The sequence below is a fragment of the Bos indicus genome, chromosome 23 (assembly GCF_029378745.1).
Source record: "Bos indicus isolate NIAB-ARS_2022 breed Sahiwal x Tharparkar chromosome 23, NIAB-ARS_B.indTharparkar_mat_pri_1.0, whole genome shotgun sequence".
In the NCBI taxonomy this organism is placed as follows: domain Eukaryota; kingdom Metazoa; phylum Chordata; class Mammalia; order Artiodactyla; family Bovidae; genus Bos; species Bos indicus.
This window is the reverse complement of record NC_091782.1, coordinates 51,747,864-51,765,080: the sequence shown is the minus strand read 5'-3', so window position 1 is coordinate 51,765,080 and position 17,217 is coordinate 51,747,864. Positions and strand designations below refer to the sequence as shown.

Sequence of the window (17,217 nt, the reverse complement as noted above, 5' to 3'; positions counted from 1 at the left end):
CCATGTGACTGGTTTGTCTGTCCTTCCCTCCCCCAGGGCCTCAGCAGCAGCCTGGCGCACTACAGCCCACCAGAGCCAGACCAGCCTGGGAAGGAAGAGCGACTCCCCCCCAGGGAAGCCTGCAAGGTAGGTGTGCAGGGCCTGCCTGGGCCTGCCTCGGTCACTCAGGGACACCTGACTTCAGGGAGAAGGCACGCTACTCTCTACCCACCCCCTCATCCACAGTATGGCAAAATCCCATTGGTGTTAAAAAGTGACATTTTCAAAAAATGAAACTGTAAAAATACACTTGACTCAGAGAGGTAAGTAAAAAATATAAGTTCTGTTTAAAGGAAAAAAAAAAAAAAGGGGGGGGAGAAAGAGATTCACGAGTACAGACTAGTACAGATGGGTGGTCTACAGTAGCAGGGAGTATGCGAAATGATGATTTTTTTTCAACCGCTGTCTTCAAATCTTCCTTCCTTGTCTTGTCTTGACCCCTCGGGCTGAGCACACAGCGCCTTAGTCTCTGGTTGTAAAAAAGTAGCCTCGTTCTGGTCATTAAGATTCTACTTCAGGTTTTTAAAAGTCAGGCCAGGCTAAGCTGAAGACGGACTTCATGTCCGTTCAAAGAGTTTCCCCTGCGTCCATCTCAGGGGGAACCTGTAGCCCAAGGGTCCTCTGGGAGGAGATAGAGGCCACTTTGGCCTTGTGCTCCTCTCCCTCACCCCGGCTGCTTCTCACCCCTCAGGGCTTTGTGGATGAAGGAAGCAAAAAAGCAAAAACCAAGACAATGTATTTAAAAAGGAGAGACATTACTTTGCCGACAAAGGTCAGTCTAGTCAAGGCTATGGTTTTTCTAGTGGTCATGGATGGATGTGAGAGTTGGACTATAAAGAAAGCTGAGCACCGAAGAATTGATGCTTTTGAACTGTGGTGTTGGAGAAGACTCTTGAGAGTCCCTTGACTGCAAGGAGATCAGTCCATTCTGAAGGAGATCAGTCAATATTCACTGGAAGGACTGACACTGAAGCTGAAACTCCAGTACTTTGGCCACCTGATGCGAAAGGGCTGACTCACTAGAAAAGACCCTGATGCTGGGGAAGATTGAAGGCAGCAGGAGAAGGGGATGGCAGAGGTTGAGATGGTTGGATGGCATCACCAATTTGATGGACATGAGTTTGAGTAAACTCTGGGAGTTGGTAATGGACAGGGAGGCCTGGCGTGCTGCAGTACATGGGGTCACAAAGAGTCAGACACGACTGAGCCACTAAACTGAGCTGATTTTTGCCATGCGTGTTCATGGACACTGTGAATTCTACCCACAAATCCCCGAGGACTCTGGATCAAGAACCCCATCCTGGAAGATTCATTGTTCCGGGGAACCCTCCCCCGACAGCCTTCCTGCCTCTGCTTGTAGGTCAGCAAGGGGAGAGGCGGGGCGGCTGCATGGCCGGTGTGGTGGCCTCTCAGTGAAGCCTGCGGCTCCCAGCAGACTGGAGAAAAATTTGAAACCAGTAGTCCTCAGCTTTGAAACATGCAACTCTGAGACGACAGAAAAAGTGCCCTGAATGACCTGCTGCTGTGAATTCATTTTCTCTCCTACATTCGGGAAAATACACTGGAATCAATACCCGAGAAACTGTTAACATTGATTGGCTCTGAGGAGTGGAGATGGGAGGCTGGGAAGAGGGGAAAGGAATTACTATTCTTGCTAAATTCTTTTGTACTATCTGAAAAATAATAATAACAATAAAATATATTTTGTTTATATAATGGAAACAAATTTTAAAGAACACCTGAAAAGTTTTTCTGAAGGAAACTAGATGTGATTTTAACTGATTCAAGGCTAGTGAGGCCAGCTTTCTAAGCATAAAATTTATAAAAGAAATAATGGGGAAGGTAGGTTTGATTATGCAAAAAGGTATGTCAAACAGTGATATCACAGACAAAGCTAAAAGGGGAAAGTGACAAGCATGAAGAAATATTTGCAATAAAAATTACCGTAAAGGAGCTAATAGTCTTGCAGCAACTTTATAAATCAATGAGAAAAAGAATAACACGCCTCATACAGCTGTTTTGAAGTTTTCAGTACCCCTCTTCCTTGTTTTTGTTCTTGATTCACCATCTCCAGAGAATAACTGGGTAGCAAAAGGGAGAAGGAAAATATCCTAAACGTGCAGATGAAATCCCAGGAATCTGTGATGGCTGAGGTCACATCACTTCACTTTTCTTCCCAGTCCAGGTAAGGTTCGCTTACTGACCACTGTTGCTTCAGGCCACATGAGGCTTGGAGGATCCTGTACCAAAGTGGACCAGAACTTCCAGAACTTCCTCCCACACTGGAAGAAAAATGAGTTAACCTCAGAGTCTCCATTCAAGCATATCCTTAGAGATACATGATACCCTCACTAAGGATGCAGGAAAGTTGCTTGAAAAATAGAGCGTTATGTTCATTTGCACAAGGCCTTCTGTGACGGCATCGTGCCACGTGGGAAGCAGCACGGACTTCGGAGACCAAACAAACGTTTCACTCTCATAATATTAGGAAAAATTAAAAATTCAGTAATACCACGTGTTGGAGAGGACTGTGTGGAAAATAGCTTCTCCGCACTGTTCCTCGGAATACTAACCGATCCAGTCACTTTGAGAACAGTTTGGCGGCACCCAGGAAAGTGAAAAATGGGCGCAGTTTCTGACCCAGTAATTCTATTTCTGAAGACCCCATTGCGTGTGGGTGAAGAGAGACATACAAAGATGCTTACTGAGGCGTTACTTCACAATAGAAATTAACCAGAACCTGCCCAAATGTCCATCTGTACAAGGATGGGTAAATAAAATCATAGCCCATTTATACAATAAAGACCACACACGAGTCAAACTAAATTAACCAGATTTGTATGTCGCAACATGCAGGGATCACAAAAAATACATAATTTTAAGTAAAAAAAAAAATGTTGCAGATGGTTTCATACAAAACGATACCATTTATGTAAACATTCTTAAAAATGCAGAGGAACCCTAAGTGTTGTTTACAGATGATCTTCGCACTAAAAGTATGAAAATCAAGGCCTGAATATACACCAAAATTCAGATGGGAAGGAAATATAGGAGAATTGCTATTAAATTTTCATATACGCTTTTTGAAGCACATTAATCATTTTATTTGAAATACAGCTGATTTACAATATTGTGTTAGTTTTAGGTATACAGCATAGCAATTCAGATATAGATAAGTACACATACAGATAGAAATACATACTGTGTTGCTATTTAGTTACTTAGTCGCGTCCGACTCTTTGTGAATCCATGGACTGTAGCCCCCAGGCTCTTCTGTCCATAGGATTTCCCAGGAGAGAATACTGGAGTGGGTTGCCATTTCCCTCTCCAGGGGATCTTTCTGACCCAGGGATCAAACCCACATCTGCTGCTTGGCAGGTGGATTCTTGCCCACTAAGCCCCCTGGGAAGCCCCGTGGCCTTTATTGCTGCTGCTGCTACTAAGTCGCTTCAGTCGTGTCCGACTCTGTGCGACCCCAGAGACGGCAGCCCACTAGGCTCCCCCGTCCCTGGGATTCTCCAGGCAAGAACACTGGACTGGGTTGCCATTTCCTTCTCCAATGCATGAAAGTGAAAAGTGAAAGTGAAGTCGCTCAGTCGTGTCCAACTCCTAGAGACCCCATGGACTGCAGCCCACCAGGCTCCTCTCCATGAGATTTTCCAGGCAAGAGTACTGGCGTGGGGTGCCATTGCCTTCTTTGGTGGCCTTTATTAGGTGCCTGTAAAACTACGGCTCTGGACACTTTCCATCCAGTAGATGTAACCAGAATGTATTCCTGTCCTGCCTCCTGATGACACCGGCTAGTGGCTTCTCCCTGCCTAGCACACCAGCTGGCAGCGGGCTCTGTCGTCTTCATGCTAACAACATGAAGTTAGTGTGTTGAACATCATTATTTGGCTAACGGTTCTCAACTAGGGACACTATCCACCCCCAGGGGGCATCTGGCAATGTCTGGGGACATTCTGGTTGTCAGCACTGGGATGGGGGCATTGTTACCGACGTAGAAGGCTGAGCCGGGGAAGCTGCTGAGCATCCTGTGAGGCACAGGGCAGCCCGCACAGCAGAGACCCATCTGGCAGAAACTGTCAGGAGTGCTGAGCTTGAGAAACACTGTGGAAAGCCCATCGAAGGCAAATATCATTGAACTGAATTTAGTAGGGTAAATTTGACTATTTTCCCAATGAGTCCTTCCTCTAAATTACCAGACATGAGAAACCACCCGTTCTTGATAACAGTGGGCACTGGGGCCGGATCAGAGAGAGTGGGTGACAGAGCTGCTCCCACTCAACCCTGACCCCTGATTCTTCCCTCTGCCTCCACACCAGGCAGAATGCCGTCTGCCAGACAGGGTGTCCGCTCTGTAATCACTTTAATTTGGCAAATCACTGTGGAATCTTTTCTGATCCTGAAAATGTTATCAGGCTCGCATCTTAATTCAGTCTAACCCTGACTGTTTCCAGGGCTAAAGGAAGAAGCATATACTTCTTTCCAACCTCCCAAGCAACAGTTCAGCTCACCAGTGGACCAGACCTCCAATCCACATCGCTAATCAACTGCCCCTGATTCTTGAAGTTCAATTGGTCAGATCCCACAGAGAGCATCAATCATGATGAGATTCAGCTTCCTGCATTGGAGGAATTCAAAAGCCTCCAAATACAGTGGTTTAAATAAGATAGAGCTTTATTTAGCTCTCGGTTCAGTGACATCTAGAGGTGGGCAATCCAGGGCTGGTTTGGTAATGCCACGATGCCATCACGCTTCCTGAGCACTCTGCGGCCCGCGTCCTCACGGTCCAAGATGGCTGCTGAAGTCCCTGCCAGAACACCCAGGTTCAAATCAGCATCACGGAAGAAAACTCCCTTGCCCACTGTTCCCACAGCCTTTGGCTATGCCCTCTAGAGGGTCCTTCCTTGTCTGCTTTCCTCCATGGCTCTCTGAGCCGCGGGCACTGAGGATGCGGTCTTCTCTGGAGCTGGTTTCCATGGCCAACTTCTCGTGCAGGTGCAGAGACCCGGGGGGCCTTTTGAGAGCTGAACAATCGTAAGCTTTTGCTGGCCAAGCTGAGGGCTTCTGTCCAAATATAGTAAGCCACCAACCCGTTTGCTTCCAGTGGGTTCCAAGTGTGAATTACCTCAACCTAAAACTGTGTCTAGAAACAGTCTTTAAGCCCGAAGTCACTCATCGTTCATTTTATTTGGAGCCCTTTAAGCCCTGCCCATCCCTTTCCTCTCACATCGACATTGGCTCTCCTTGAGATTGTCAGAAGCTAAGAAAGAAAAGCTGGGTGGGATGCAAGCCCCTCCTTCCATCTGATCTTCTGGGCTTGTTTCATTGTCTGGAAGTGAGTCCCAGGGAAGACGGTTGAGAAGGGCCGGGGGCCGCCTTCTCCTCTCCTGCCAAGGCTGATGGGCTTGCAGCCACTGACTGCCGCCTCAGTCTGCATCAGGTAGTACTGTCAGCCCTCCATACCCACAGGTGCTGGGTCAGGGATTTAATCAATCCCGGATAGAAAATATTTGTTTATTGGAGTGTAGTTGCTTTATAATGTTGTGTTAGTTGCTGCTGTACAACAAAGTGAATCAGCTATATGTATAAAAATGCTGCTGCTGCTGCTGCTGCTAAGTCGCTTCAGTCGTGTCCGACTCTGTGCGACCCCCATAGACGGCAGCCCACCAGGCTCCCCCGTCCCTGGGATTCTCCAGGCAAGAACACTGGAGTGGGTTGCCATTTCCTTCTACAATGCATGAAGGTGAAAAGTGAAAGTGAAGTCGCTCAGTCGTATCCAACTCCTAGCGACCCCATGGACTGCAGCCTACCAGGCTCCTCCACCCATGGGATTTTCCAGACAAGAGTACTGGAGTAGGCTGCCATTGCCTTCTCCGATAAATATGCATAAATATATATACATGTACACCTCCCTCTTGAGCCTCCCTTCCACCCACCCCATGCCCCACCCCTCTAGGTCATCAGAGCGCTCAGGTGAAAAATTCCAGAAAGTAAAGCACAACCATGGGTTTGGCACACTCTGGCAATGATTTGCATAGAATTTACGTGGTGCTGTATTAGTTGCAAGTAATGCAGAGTTGATCTGAAGTTCATAGGAGGGTAGGCACAGGCTACATGCAAATACCAGGCCATTTTATAGAAGAAAACTTGGGCATCGGCAAATTTTGGTATCTTTAGGGGGTCCTGGAACCCATCCCCGTGAGGAATTAAGGGACAATGCGTTGGATTTTTCACCCCTGTAAGACTCCCAGGTGTAAGACTTGGTCCATTCAGACCACAGGCAGAGACATCACTCAGCAAAGGCGTTTCCCCACCCGTCTGTGCCAGCAGGAGGGACAGCTCCAGCCCAGGTTCCTGTCTTGGCTAAAAGTCACAAGAAGCAACCAACACAAACCACCATTTTATAGGTGTTCCCTTTCCCCCTGGCTGCATGGTTTTTTTGGCTGCTTCAGCAGGCTATGGTTGGATCAAATGTTTGCTAAGCATCACAACATCACCAGGGCTTCCCTGGGGGCTCAGACAGTAAAGAATCTGCCTGCAATGCAGGAGACCTGGTTACAGTCCCTGGGTGGGGAAGATGTCCCTGAAGAAGGAAATGGCAACCCACTCCAGTATTCTCACCTGGGAAATCCCATGGACAGAGGAGCCCGACGGGCTACAGTCCATGGGGTCGCAAAGAGTCAGACACGACTGAGCAACCAAAACTTTCACAGCATCACAGGGGTCACTAACTTCCCAACTAATGAGCTCTATTTCATGACTATTCAAGTCTTGGCTTTCTCTACAAAGCCAGTGCTACTCTTGGATTTTGTTATATCACCCAGCTCCCAGCTGTCACGTTTCCTATTGACTAGGATGAGGTTTAGCTGCATCGGGGCTTCCCTCGTGGCTCAGCTGGTAAAGAATCCGCCTGCAATGCGGGAGACCTGGATTCGATCCCTGGGTTGGGAAGATCCCCTGGAGAAGGGAAAGGCTACCCACTCCAGTATTCTTGCCTGGAGAATTCCAAGGACTGTATAGTCATGGGGTCCAAAGAGTCAAAGACAACTGAGCGACCGGCTTTCACTTTCACTTAAGCTGCATCAAATATGAAGATGCAGAATAATAGAGGTTTAAACATAGAACAAGTCCTGATAACCAAAGATGTGGCTAGTCCGATGACAGAATAGGCAGAATAGATGATAAGAAACTCATGCATGTTTAGGAATTGTAACAGTTCTAGTACCAAGCACTTAGGACTTAGATGAAACGCCCATGAGCGTGCGTGATAACGGTGCCTTTCCCAAGCTGGAACAGGATTTGAAATGTTGTTTCTCACAAGAAGAGTTACACAGATGTCATGATTGTATTCATCAAATCCTGACTCGGAAGAATTTTGGAAATAAATTCTTTACATATCTTAGTATATACCATTGTATAGATAAGAAAACTAAGACCTAAAGAGGTCAAATAATTCACCCAAGGTCACAGTAAATGGCAGACAGAGACCTGAACTCAGGTGTCTCGGAGACTAAATTGTTAGTTGCTCATTCCCGTCTAGGACTTCCCTCGTGGCTCAGACAGTAAAGCATCTGCCTACAATGAGGGAGACTGGGGTTCGATCCCTGGGTCAGGAAGATCCCCTGGAGAAGGAAATGGTAGCCCACTCCAGTACTCTTGCCTGGAAAATCCCATGGACAGAGGAGCCTGGTAGGCTACAGTCCATAGGGTTGCAAAGGGTCAGGACTGAGCAACTTCACATTCACTCTCATCTGATTCTTTGTGACCCCATGGACTGTAGCCCACCATGCTCCTCTGTCTGGCAAGAAATTCTCCAGGCGAGAATACTGGAGTGGGTAGCCATTCCCTTTATCAGGGCGTCTTCCCAACCCACGGATCAAACCCAGGTCTCCTGCAGATTCTTTACCATCTGAGCCCCCAGGAAAGCCCTTTAAGCAATGTGGTATGCTGTTCACAGTGACTGATTTCTGGTTTTGGTTTTTTCCCTCAAAGGAGTAACTTCATCATGTTAAGTATTCAGTCCTAGACAATCATTCATTACCTGCACCATCAGTCTGGTCTTAGGAGGAAGGTCACTCCAGCTCTAGATTATTAATCGATATTTTTAAACCACATATTACAGTGTTAATGAGCAGAAGTGGGGTGGAGAAGAAGAAGACGTTTGCTTTTAGGAAAATAAGTAAAGAGACCGAGAACAATGGGAAGAGCTTTCATCCCACTCTTACCCTTTCCTCCCCTTGCTCATTCCTTCCTTCATCAAGTCGGCGCATCCGCTCTGCATCAGCTGCCAGGAGCATCGCCGCACTCAAAGCCAGCTCTGGGCTAATGGGTCAGGACAGTGGTGCCGGTGGGCTGAGGCGGGGTGCTCCCTGAGCACATGCGGGCAATGTCACATCCCATCTGGTGGACAGTGAGGGGAAGAAAAGGCTTCCTTTAGGGCAATGATGCCTAGCAGAGGCCAAGAAGGATAAATACAAATTAGCCGAGTTCAGGCAGGTAGGAGGGCCACTTGTGCAAAGGCCCAGGAGAGAGAGCGAGCGTGCGTTCTGGGTGCTGTTGGCAACGGCTGTGGGGCATGGCAGAGGAGTAACAAGGGCCAGCCCGATCGCTGCACTCAGATCCTGACGGTTCCAGTGACCTGCTCCCCAGTTTGGAGTTTATCCTGAGGATGATACAAGAGGGACTCCTCAGACGTGGGCGTGGAGAGCTCGCTGCAGCTCCAGGCCTCCAGGAAGGTGGCTGGAAAGACGACTTTCGATGGAGAACCCCGTGAACGGTCTCCCTCGTTAAAGCAGTCTTGAGATGATTTGGCTAGAACTCAGGTGCCGGCAACAGGAGTAGACAGAACTGGACAGACTGGAATGCCTGCTTAAGGATGGCAGACGAGGGGGACACAGACGCCTGGCCCAGGACCCTGGTTTCCGGCTTGGAAAACTCAGTGGCGGGGCGGAGGGTGCCAGGGGAAAGAAGCGGGTCTGGGTCCCTGGAGAGACCTGGCCTGGGGTAGAAGCTCTGCTGTGCTCTGTGTCCAAAGCCGCTGGAGCCGGGAAGGGCTGAGTGTGTCCGGGGCAGAGGCGGACCTTCTCTCCCGCGCGAGTCCCGGCCCTCCTCACCGTGTACTGCCCCCCAGGGGCCGAGTCCTCCCCCAGGGTGGCCCCTACCCAGGCTGCTCTCTGCCGTCTTACCCCCTTCTTGGATAGTTGCCCTGATCCCCATCCAGAATGAAGTCCTTGCTCTCAGACTTTCCCTCCTACTCAGATGAATGATTTACTGCTAAAAACCCATCGACATTAACGCATTATGACCTAACACGCTTCTGAATTTTGATTGTAGAGAGCCAATAAGATTTAAATCCATCGCAACCTCAGATTTTCCTCTTTTGCTCCTTCTCTCTCTCCTTTTCTCCCTTCCTTCCCCCCTGTCTTCCTCCCGTCCTCCTTCCTTCCTTCCTTCATGTTTGGATAGGTGGTCTGTCCTGAGGCGCCCTGACCCTTAAGACCCCCCGCCCCCGCCACTGTAACGCCCATTTCCTCAGCCATGGATTTTCCCCAAAATTGAGGATGGGGTTTTTCGCTTTTGAAAGCATTGGTCTAACCTGCCTTTCTGTATCCTGATCCTTTTTTTGTCTAAAGAACATGTACCCACGCTCGGTACGTTTATTTGCAACGTGGAAACCTCAGATTGTGGTGATTCTGGCACAGACGAAACAGAATCGGACCACGTGTCTGTTCCGCCGACGCAAAGCCCCAGGTCAGGAACACGGGCAGGGTGTGGCGGAGAAGAAACCACTGCGTTTGAGATGCCCTAGATTCCTCAGGAGTTCCCACAGCTGTATGGCGTTTCTCACACTGCGTCCTAATTCATTTGCTTACAAGTCCATCTTTTCCCCTTTATCTTAAGTTCTAAGAAGAGAAATATCCCTTACCCTTCTATGGATCCCCTGTCGCTGGGCCTTGACACAGGGCTGTGTGTAGCAGTGTTCAATCCATATCTGTTATGCCAATGAATGAGCGAGTCTGCAGACAGAGATGCCGTTCACAGGCGGGTCGGGCAGCTTCCTGATACACCAAGTCCACGGGCAGCTTTTCCAAGAGGCGGGAGGTTCCTGCTGCTCGATCTGCCCCTGAGAAGAAGCGTAGAGAATGTGTGTCAATAGCACAGGTTAGGTGGCGCGTGTCTACTTTGCAGGGGTGTGTGAGGAGGGATTCTGAGTCCACAGATGTGGAGCCTGATAGCGAGAACTGAGACCAGAGCAAAACTGAGGCCTGAAGGCTTTGGGAGGGAAGGAAGACAAGGGGGTGGACAGACAGGACAGGGAACCAGGAAAGGGAAAACTCTGTGGCTGGACAGAGAGACTGATGGCAAAGAAATGAAAAAAAGAAAAAAAGGAAATACTGGTAAACTATAAACGTGGTAAATCTCGGTAAACTGATGACAGAGTTGAGAAAGAAAAAAATAAAAGAAAGCATACAAAAGCTAAGTGCCCACCCCAAAGACTGCGACCATCTTATTCCCTCTGCTGCTCAAAGCTTTTCTTTTTTAAAAAAAATTATTTATTTATGTACTTATTTATTCTGTTTTATTTCTGTCTGTAGGCAGGGGCCACTGGCTGTAGAGCAGGGCACCGGCTGTAGGCGAGGGGGGGCGCACCAGCTGTAGGCGGCGGGGTAGGGGGGGGTACTGGCTGTAGGCAGGGAGCACCGGCTGTAGGCAGGGAGCATCGGCTGTAGGCGCGGAGCACCGGCTGTAGGCAGGGAGCATCGGCTGTAGGTGCGGAGCACCGGCTGTAGGCAGGGAGCATCGGCTGTAGGCAGGGAGCATCGGCTGTAGGTGCGGAGCACGCAGGCTGTAGGCAGGGAGCACCGGCTGTAGGCGCGGAGCACCGGCTGTAGGCAGGGAGCACCGGCTGTAGGCGCGGAGCACCGGCTGTAGGCAGGGAGCACTGGCTGTAGGCGCGGAGCACCGGCTGTAGGCAGGGAGCATCGGCTGTAGGCGCGGAGCACCGGCTGTAGGCAGGGAGCATCGGCTGTAGGTGCGGGGTGGCGGTAGTTGTGGCCTCACCGCCCGAGGCATGTGGAATCCTCCCCAACCAGGGATAGAACTTGTGTCCCCTGCATTGCAAGGGAACGTAGACCACCGGGGAAGTCCTCTTCAAAGCTTTTCTAAAATCCTCTTCCTAGAAATCTTTAGCAGGAGGGAAGAAAGCGTCTTAACTCCTATAACAGAATTGTAAGATTAGAAGGAACCTAACAGTTTTCAAGCACCTTTATTTCACACACGAGGCAACCGAGGCCCAGAGGACGGAGGGACGTCCGTGTCGGCAAAATCATGGTCTCTGTGCTTCCAGACCTTTGTTCATTCGCAGCAGATATTCACTTACTGTTCCTATTTCTCCAAACAGAACTGAAAAAAAATGTTTGTTTTAAAAAATAAGTCAATAAACATCTCTGTCTGAAGGAACAAGAAGTCTCGGAGGCAGAGGCTATGTTTCAATTGCTGTTGTATTTCTAGGACCTGGCCCAGGGCCTGGCACAGAGTGGCTCTCAGTAAGGTTTTGTTTGGACAGATGGACAGATGGGAGGACGGAGGGGTGGGTGGATGAGTGTGGGTTGATGGAATGGTGGGTGGATGGGAGGATGGATAGGTGGGTGGATGGGAGGGTGGGTGGATGTAGGGGTGGATGAGTGTGGGTTGATGGAAGGTTGGGCGGATGGATGAGTGGGTGGAAGTGTAGGCGAATGGGTGGAGGGTGGGTGGATGGAGGGACGGGGGGACGGATGGACGGACAGAAGGGTGGACAGCTTAGGTGGGTAGGTGGGTAGCGCTCTACCAGGGCTACCAGTACTACCCAGGTGTTAGTGGCCAGACCTGTGTTTCCTGACGGCGCACCCTCTCAGACTCCAGCTCATAGTTGCATGTGGACTGTGCCTTCAGGTTGTTTTGAAGAATGTTCTGTACACATTGATCAAGTGAGTGAATGTGATTATTGATAACCTAAAGGAGACTATAATTTCATTGGAAACCTAAGGCAGGGACACAGCAGAAATAATAGCAGTAATAATAGCAATACAGGACAACAATGTGTTAAATGTCAGGCGACTATATGAGTAGTATGGGCTATTTGTAGAGTGATTCTCTGACTTACTTTACTTTTGAAACTGGGATGCTTTTGAGAGTGAAAGGGGTACTTATTAATAAATAAACCAAGAGAGTAGGAACCAACTAGACATATGGTCAAGGCGGGTATAAGGGTGTTCATTTGAGAGAACAAATTCTCCATGGGGGAGCCTCTGGGCCTTTGCATATACCATTCCCACCATTTGGAACACCTGCCATCTCATTCCTAATTAGGACACTACCACTTAATCTTCTAGAATTAATAAGTATGATCATGCTGTGTGTGCTCCGTCACCCAGTCGTGTCCGACTCTTTGCGACGTTATAGACTGTGACCCGCCAGGCTCCTCTGTCCATGGGATTCTCCAGGCAAGAGTACTGGAGTGGGTTGCCATGCCCTCCAGGGGATCTTCCCAGACCAGAGATTGAACCTGAGCCTCCTGCACTGCAGGCAGATTCTTTAACGCACCAGGGAAGTCCCTAATAAGTTAATAAGTATTAAATGGGAACAGAAACTGTGTGTGAATAATAAAGGCTAGAGGAATAATTTTTAAAAGCTTCTGTACATGCCTCAAGTTTGTAGTAATGAGTTAGCTGTCTTAAACACACACAAATTCAGACATGTCTTTCTAGAGTTTTTAATTACAGACATTTGGCTTTGAGCAAAATGCCTCTTTTAATGATCTAATGAAGGTAATCCAGAATCATTTTTAAAGAGCTGGAAATGTTCCTAATAAGGGCAGTTTATGCCCTTCCTGTATAACGTGAAGGGGTTTCCCTGGTGGCTCAGTGATAAAGAATCCACCTTCGATGCAGCAGTTGCGGGTTCGATCCCTGGGTTGGGACAATCCCCTGGAGAAGGAAATGGCAATCCACCCCAGTATTCTTGCCTAGAGAATTCCATGGACAGAGGAGCCTGGCGAGCTACAGTCCACGGGGCCCCAAAAGAGTCGAACACGACTGCAGTGATTAAATAACAGCAGCGATATCCAAAGTCCCTGGACCGCAGTGTCAGCTTCACCTGGGGATACGCTAGAAATGCAGGCTCTCAGGCCCCATTCCAGACCCGCAGCGTCAGAGTCCGCCTTGAACGAGGTCCACCGGCGGTTTGCAGACGCATCAGTGTTTGGGAAGCACTGTTCTGTACCACATTAATTCTTCCAAAAGAATAACATTTATTTAAACACTTAAATATACTTCTGTTTTGCTGCTGCTCTCCTGTATAAAATACATCCAAAGTAAGTTTCCTTTTGCTTTTAAGCCATTTCAGCATTTAGAACGTTAATGATGATAATGGCGATGACCGTTGTTTACCAAGAGATCCATCAAAATGGGGCTGAGACGCCTGATATCCCCACAAATTGCATTCTCCATTTGGGGTAAGGATAGAAAATAAACTCAGATTCACACAATAAGCGACTCCTTTCTGGCAGAGACCAGCTTTTAGCTCTAGCCAACCAATTTTGGTGTAAAAACTTCTCCCAGTGGGAGGAAAAACAACTAAATGACGGAAGAAACCATACTTGGAAATGCAAACGAATCCAGGAAATCTCCACTTTCCTTCATTGTAAATGTTGAACAAAGGGTTTTATCTGGTACAAGTTGAAGGATTGTGAGGGTGCTCTGGGGGTCCCTTGCCCAGTTCTCCTGCCAGCATTGCTGGCTCGGCCGCCACGAATTTGCTAACCCCCGGCAAGGCCACAGCTGCGCACCGGAGTGTTTCTGCCGCCCGGAAACAGCTTCTCCAGGCCCCAGCCTGGGCTGCTGCACATGCGACCCTGTGAACCCCCTGCCGGACGAAGACAGTCACGTGGGGGGCAATGAGACAGCACGCCGGGCTTCCTGGCCACATCTGCAGCATGTCCCGGGCTGGGAAGCATTGGGGTGGGGGGGGGCTCTCCTGAGAATTCTTCTGACGCCCCATGACTGTCCTGCAGGCTGGGAACCAGGAGGGACATCAACGGACCGTCCTTCCCAAGGCGAAGGTCGTGCAGGACCACATGAGGGCCCGGAGCGCCTCTGAACACAGGCCTGCACGGCTCTTGAAAGCTCACAGTCTCTTTTGCCTGCTGGTATGACATCTTGAAACATTCCCATGTCCCAACAACAGGCGTTCATCCAACATGGGGGAGGAGGAATCAGAGGTCAGGATAATACTCACAAAGCACCTGCGTGCTGCTCCTGACAAATGCCCTGAGTCTGCCTCCTAGAGGGTGCCTGTTCCAAGAAGCACGGGTGGATGCTGCAAGAATCGAGGCCATGGTCCTGGAAGGCCAGAGAGGCGAGAGGTTTCATGGTGACGATCGTGGGTTCTTAGCCCTCAAAGAGGCTTTGGTCCCCTCTCCCTTTTTTGGCCACTGTCTATCAGTTCAGTACAGTCACTCAGTCGTGTCCGACTCTGCAATCCCATGGACTGCAGCGTGCCAGGCCTCCCTGTCCATCACCAACTCCCAGAGTTTACCCAAACCCATGTCCATTGAGTTGGTGATGCCATCCAACCATTTCATCCTCTGTCATCCCCTTCTCCTCCTGCCCTCAATCTTTCCCAGCATCAGGGTCTTTTCAAATGAGTCAGTTCTTCACATCAGGTGGCCAAAGTATTGGAGTTTCAGCTTTAACATCAGTCCTTCCAATGAACACCCAGGACTGATCTCCTTTAGGATGGACTGGTTGGATCTCCGTGCAGTCTTATCAAATGAGGATTAATCCTGCCCTGTCTCATCTTATGGCAGGAAGGACCAAGTCAGGCCAAACAAGAGACTGTCTTTGAAAACCCTTATGTTTCTGGTTTACTTGCATGTCAACCAAAAGAATGCATGTTTTTAAAGATCAGTATTCTTTTAAACTGAGAGAGCAGGTTCAAGGGAGTCAGCTGGTAACTTGCCCACAGTCACTAGACCATGTGCTGCCCATCTGCGAGCCGAGCTGGACCAGGTTGCCTTCCCGAGAGACTCCGGTCCTTCCCCGTGGTCTGCAGTTGTCCAGACGTGCCTGCCTGCCTTCCATCTGATAGGACACCAGCGCTCTGGCCTCGCACTAAAGAATCCAAGCTTGAGCTCTCTACTGGCCAGTCCTCTAGCAAATAGTGATTTTTTGAAAAATAACGTTTGAGAGTTCCCTGAAGGGTATGTAAATTATCCATTCTGCTGGATACCCTCAAATTTAACCTGGGATCAAGTCTGGGCATCTGAGTACTGTGCGTTTAGATCAGAGGCACTTGCCTCCTTGTAGAGCGGACTTGACCAAGTTGTGTGCACAGAGAGGGCTGCTATCAGACCCAGCCCAGGAATGTGTCCTTCCTCTTAGCTTAGGGACTTTATTGATAGCCCGGTCCGCTCTGTCGCTAGATTCCTCTTCGTGCGGACCCACAGGAAAACTCCCCCTGGGAATGCAGGGGAACCGTCGATTTTCCTAAACAACCTTTTAATCTGATCAGCAGTGCGCGCTCACTTCCTATCTGGGAGGTTTCCTCTTTCCTCTGGCCACTTGGGCCAAATTTGCTTAGCAAATGGAACATATTACTCTGAAATAATTTTATCCTTGTTGCATGCTGCAATTTTCTGATCCCCCATTCCCTCTTAAAATTTCTTCTATGTCTTTGTATCGCCTATATTTTGTAAATCAACTCATTTTTATAAATCAGCTGTTATCAACTTCATAAATTTCAGTTGAATGGAACAGAGTCCCTAGCCTTATTTGCTGGCGAAGCCTTTACTCAAAGCCTTTATGCCAAGTACTTGTAGCAGTTGGGCCTTGGCAACCATGCTGAGCTATGATTTTTCTTGGACCTATGGCAATCATAACGCAGCTTAAATACACAAAGTCGACAGATCTTCATGCAGAAGCTGTGTTCACCTCTGTGCTGCTGCTGCCGCTGCTGCTAAGTCGCTGCAGTTGTGTCTGACTCTGTGCGACCCCATAGATGGCAGCCCACCAGGCTCCCCTGTCCCCGGGATTCTCCAGGCAAGAACACTGGAGTGGGTTGCCATTTCCTTCTCCAATGCATGACAGTGAAAAGTGAAAGGGAAGTCGCTCAGTCGTGTCTGACTCTTCGCGACCCCATGGACTGCAGCCCACCAGGCTCCTCCATCCATGGGATTTTCCAGGCAAGGGTACTGGAGTGGGGTGCCATTGCCTTCTTCGTAAGATCTCTTAAACATACAGACAGGTACTGAAGGGCAGACAAGGCACTTGGTCTTTGACGTTCAGTTCTTGGACTCACCCACCTGCTAAACAGTAAAATCCCAATCAGATTGTATCATTTGAAATTTGTGAAAATTTGGACAAAGAATGGTTGAAGTTGACTCTTTTTTGTTCTCTGGGTTTATTAAACAAATGAAGAGTATAGTTTGTAAGAAGGAGTAGATGAATATTAAAGAGTTATTTCCCAACAATTTTTATTCTTATGTGTATATTAAAATGTCATTAGATTATCTTCATAAGCAGCACTGCTCTGGCTAGTACTTTAATATGCTGATTACAAAGTCTTTCTCTCTCTTAAATTAATATTTGATTACTCTGATTAGAAAGTCTATCCTTGAAGGTGATAAATAAGTACTCTTGAAAAATATCCTAGTAGTTAAATCATTTGTAACGTATATGATCTTTTTAAAAAATTCTATTTGCCGTCATTTTCACTTGCCTCCGCTTTTTTCCATCTTCTGTTAGATTTGATCTTTGTCCTCTTTCTGTTCATCACTGAGTTAGAATTAGTAGTGACAGTTGCTCAGTCTTGTCTGACTCTGTGACGCCATGGACCGTAGCCCACCAGGCTCCTCTGACTGTGGAATTCTCCAGGCAAGGATACTGGAGTGGGTTGCCATTTCCTTCTTCAAGGGATCTTCCTGACCCAGGGATCGAACCCAGGTCTCCTGCATTGCAGGCAAATTCTTAGAAATAACATATTCTATTTCCACTATATTAGTGGTTATCCCTAAAATTTAACACAAACATTTATTTTTTCACTTTTTAATTTAATTTTTATTTTATATTATAGTTGGTTTACAATGTTGTACTAGTTTCAGGTGTAGAAAGTGATTTGTTTATACCTCTCTCT

General features: G+C 48.3%; 1 protein-coding gene across 1 annotated transcript in view; it reads left to right on the top strand.

Moving 5' to 3' along the window:
- Positions 1–17,217, top strand: part of CDYL (chromodomain Y like) — a 174,716-nt gene that overhangs the window by 16,698 nt on the left and 140,801 nt on the right. The window contains exon 3 of the mRNA XM_070778466.1: positions 37–126. Coding sequence (XP_070634567.1) covers positions 37–126 — 90 coding nt within the window. The remainder of the gene's footprint in view (positions 1–36; positions 127–17,217) is intronic.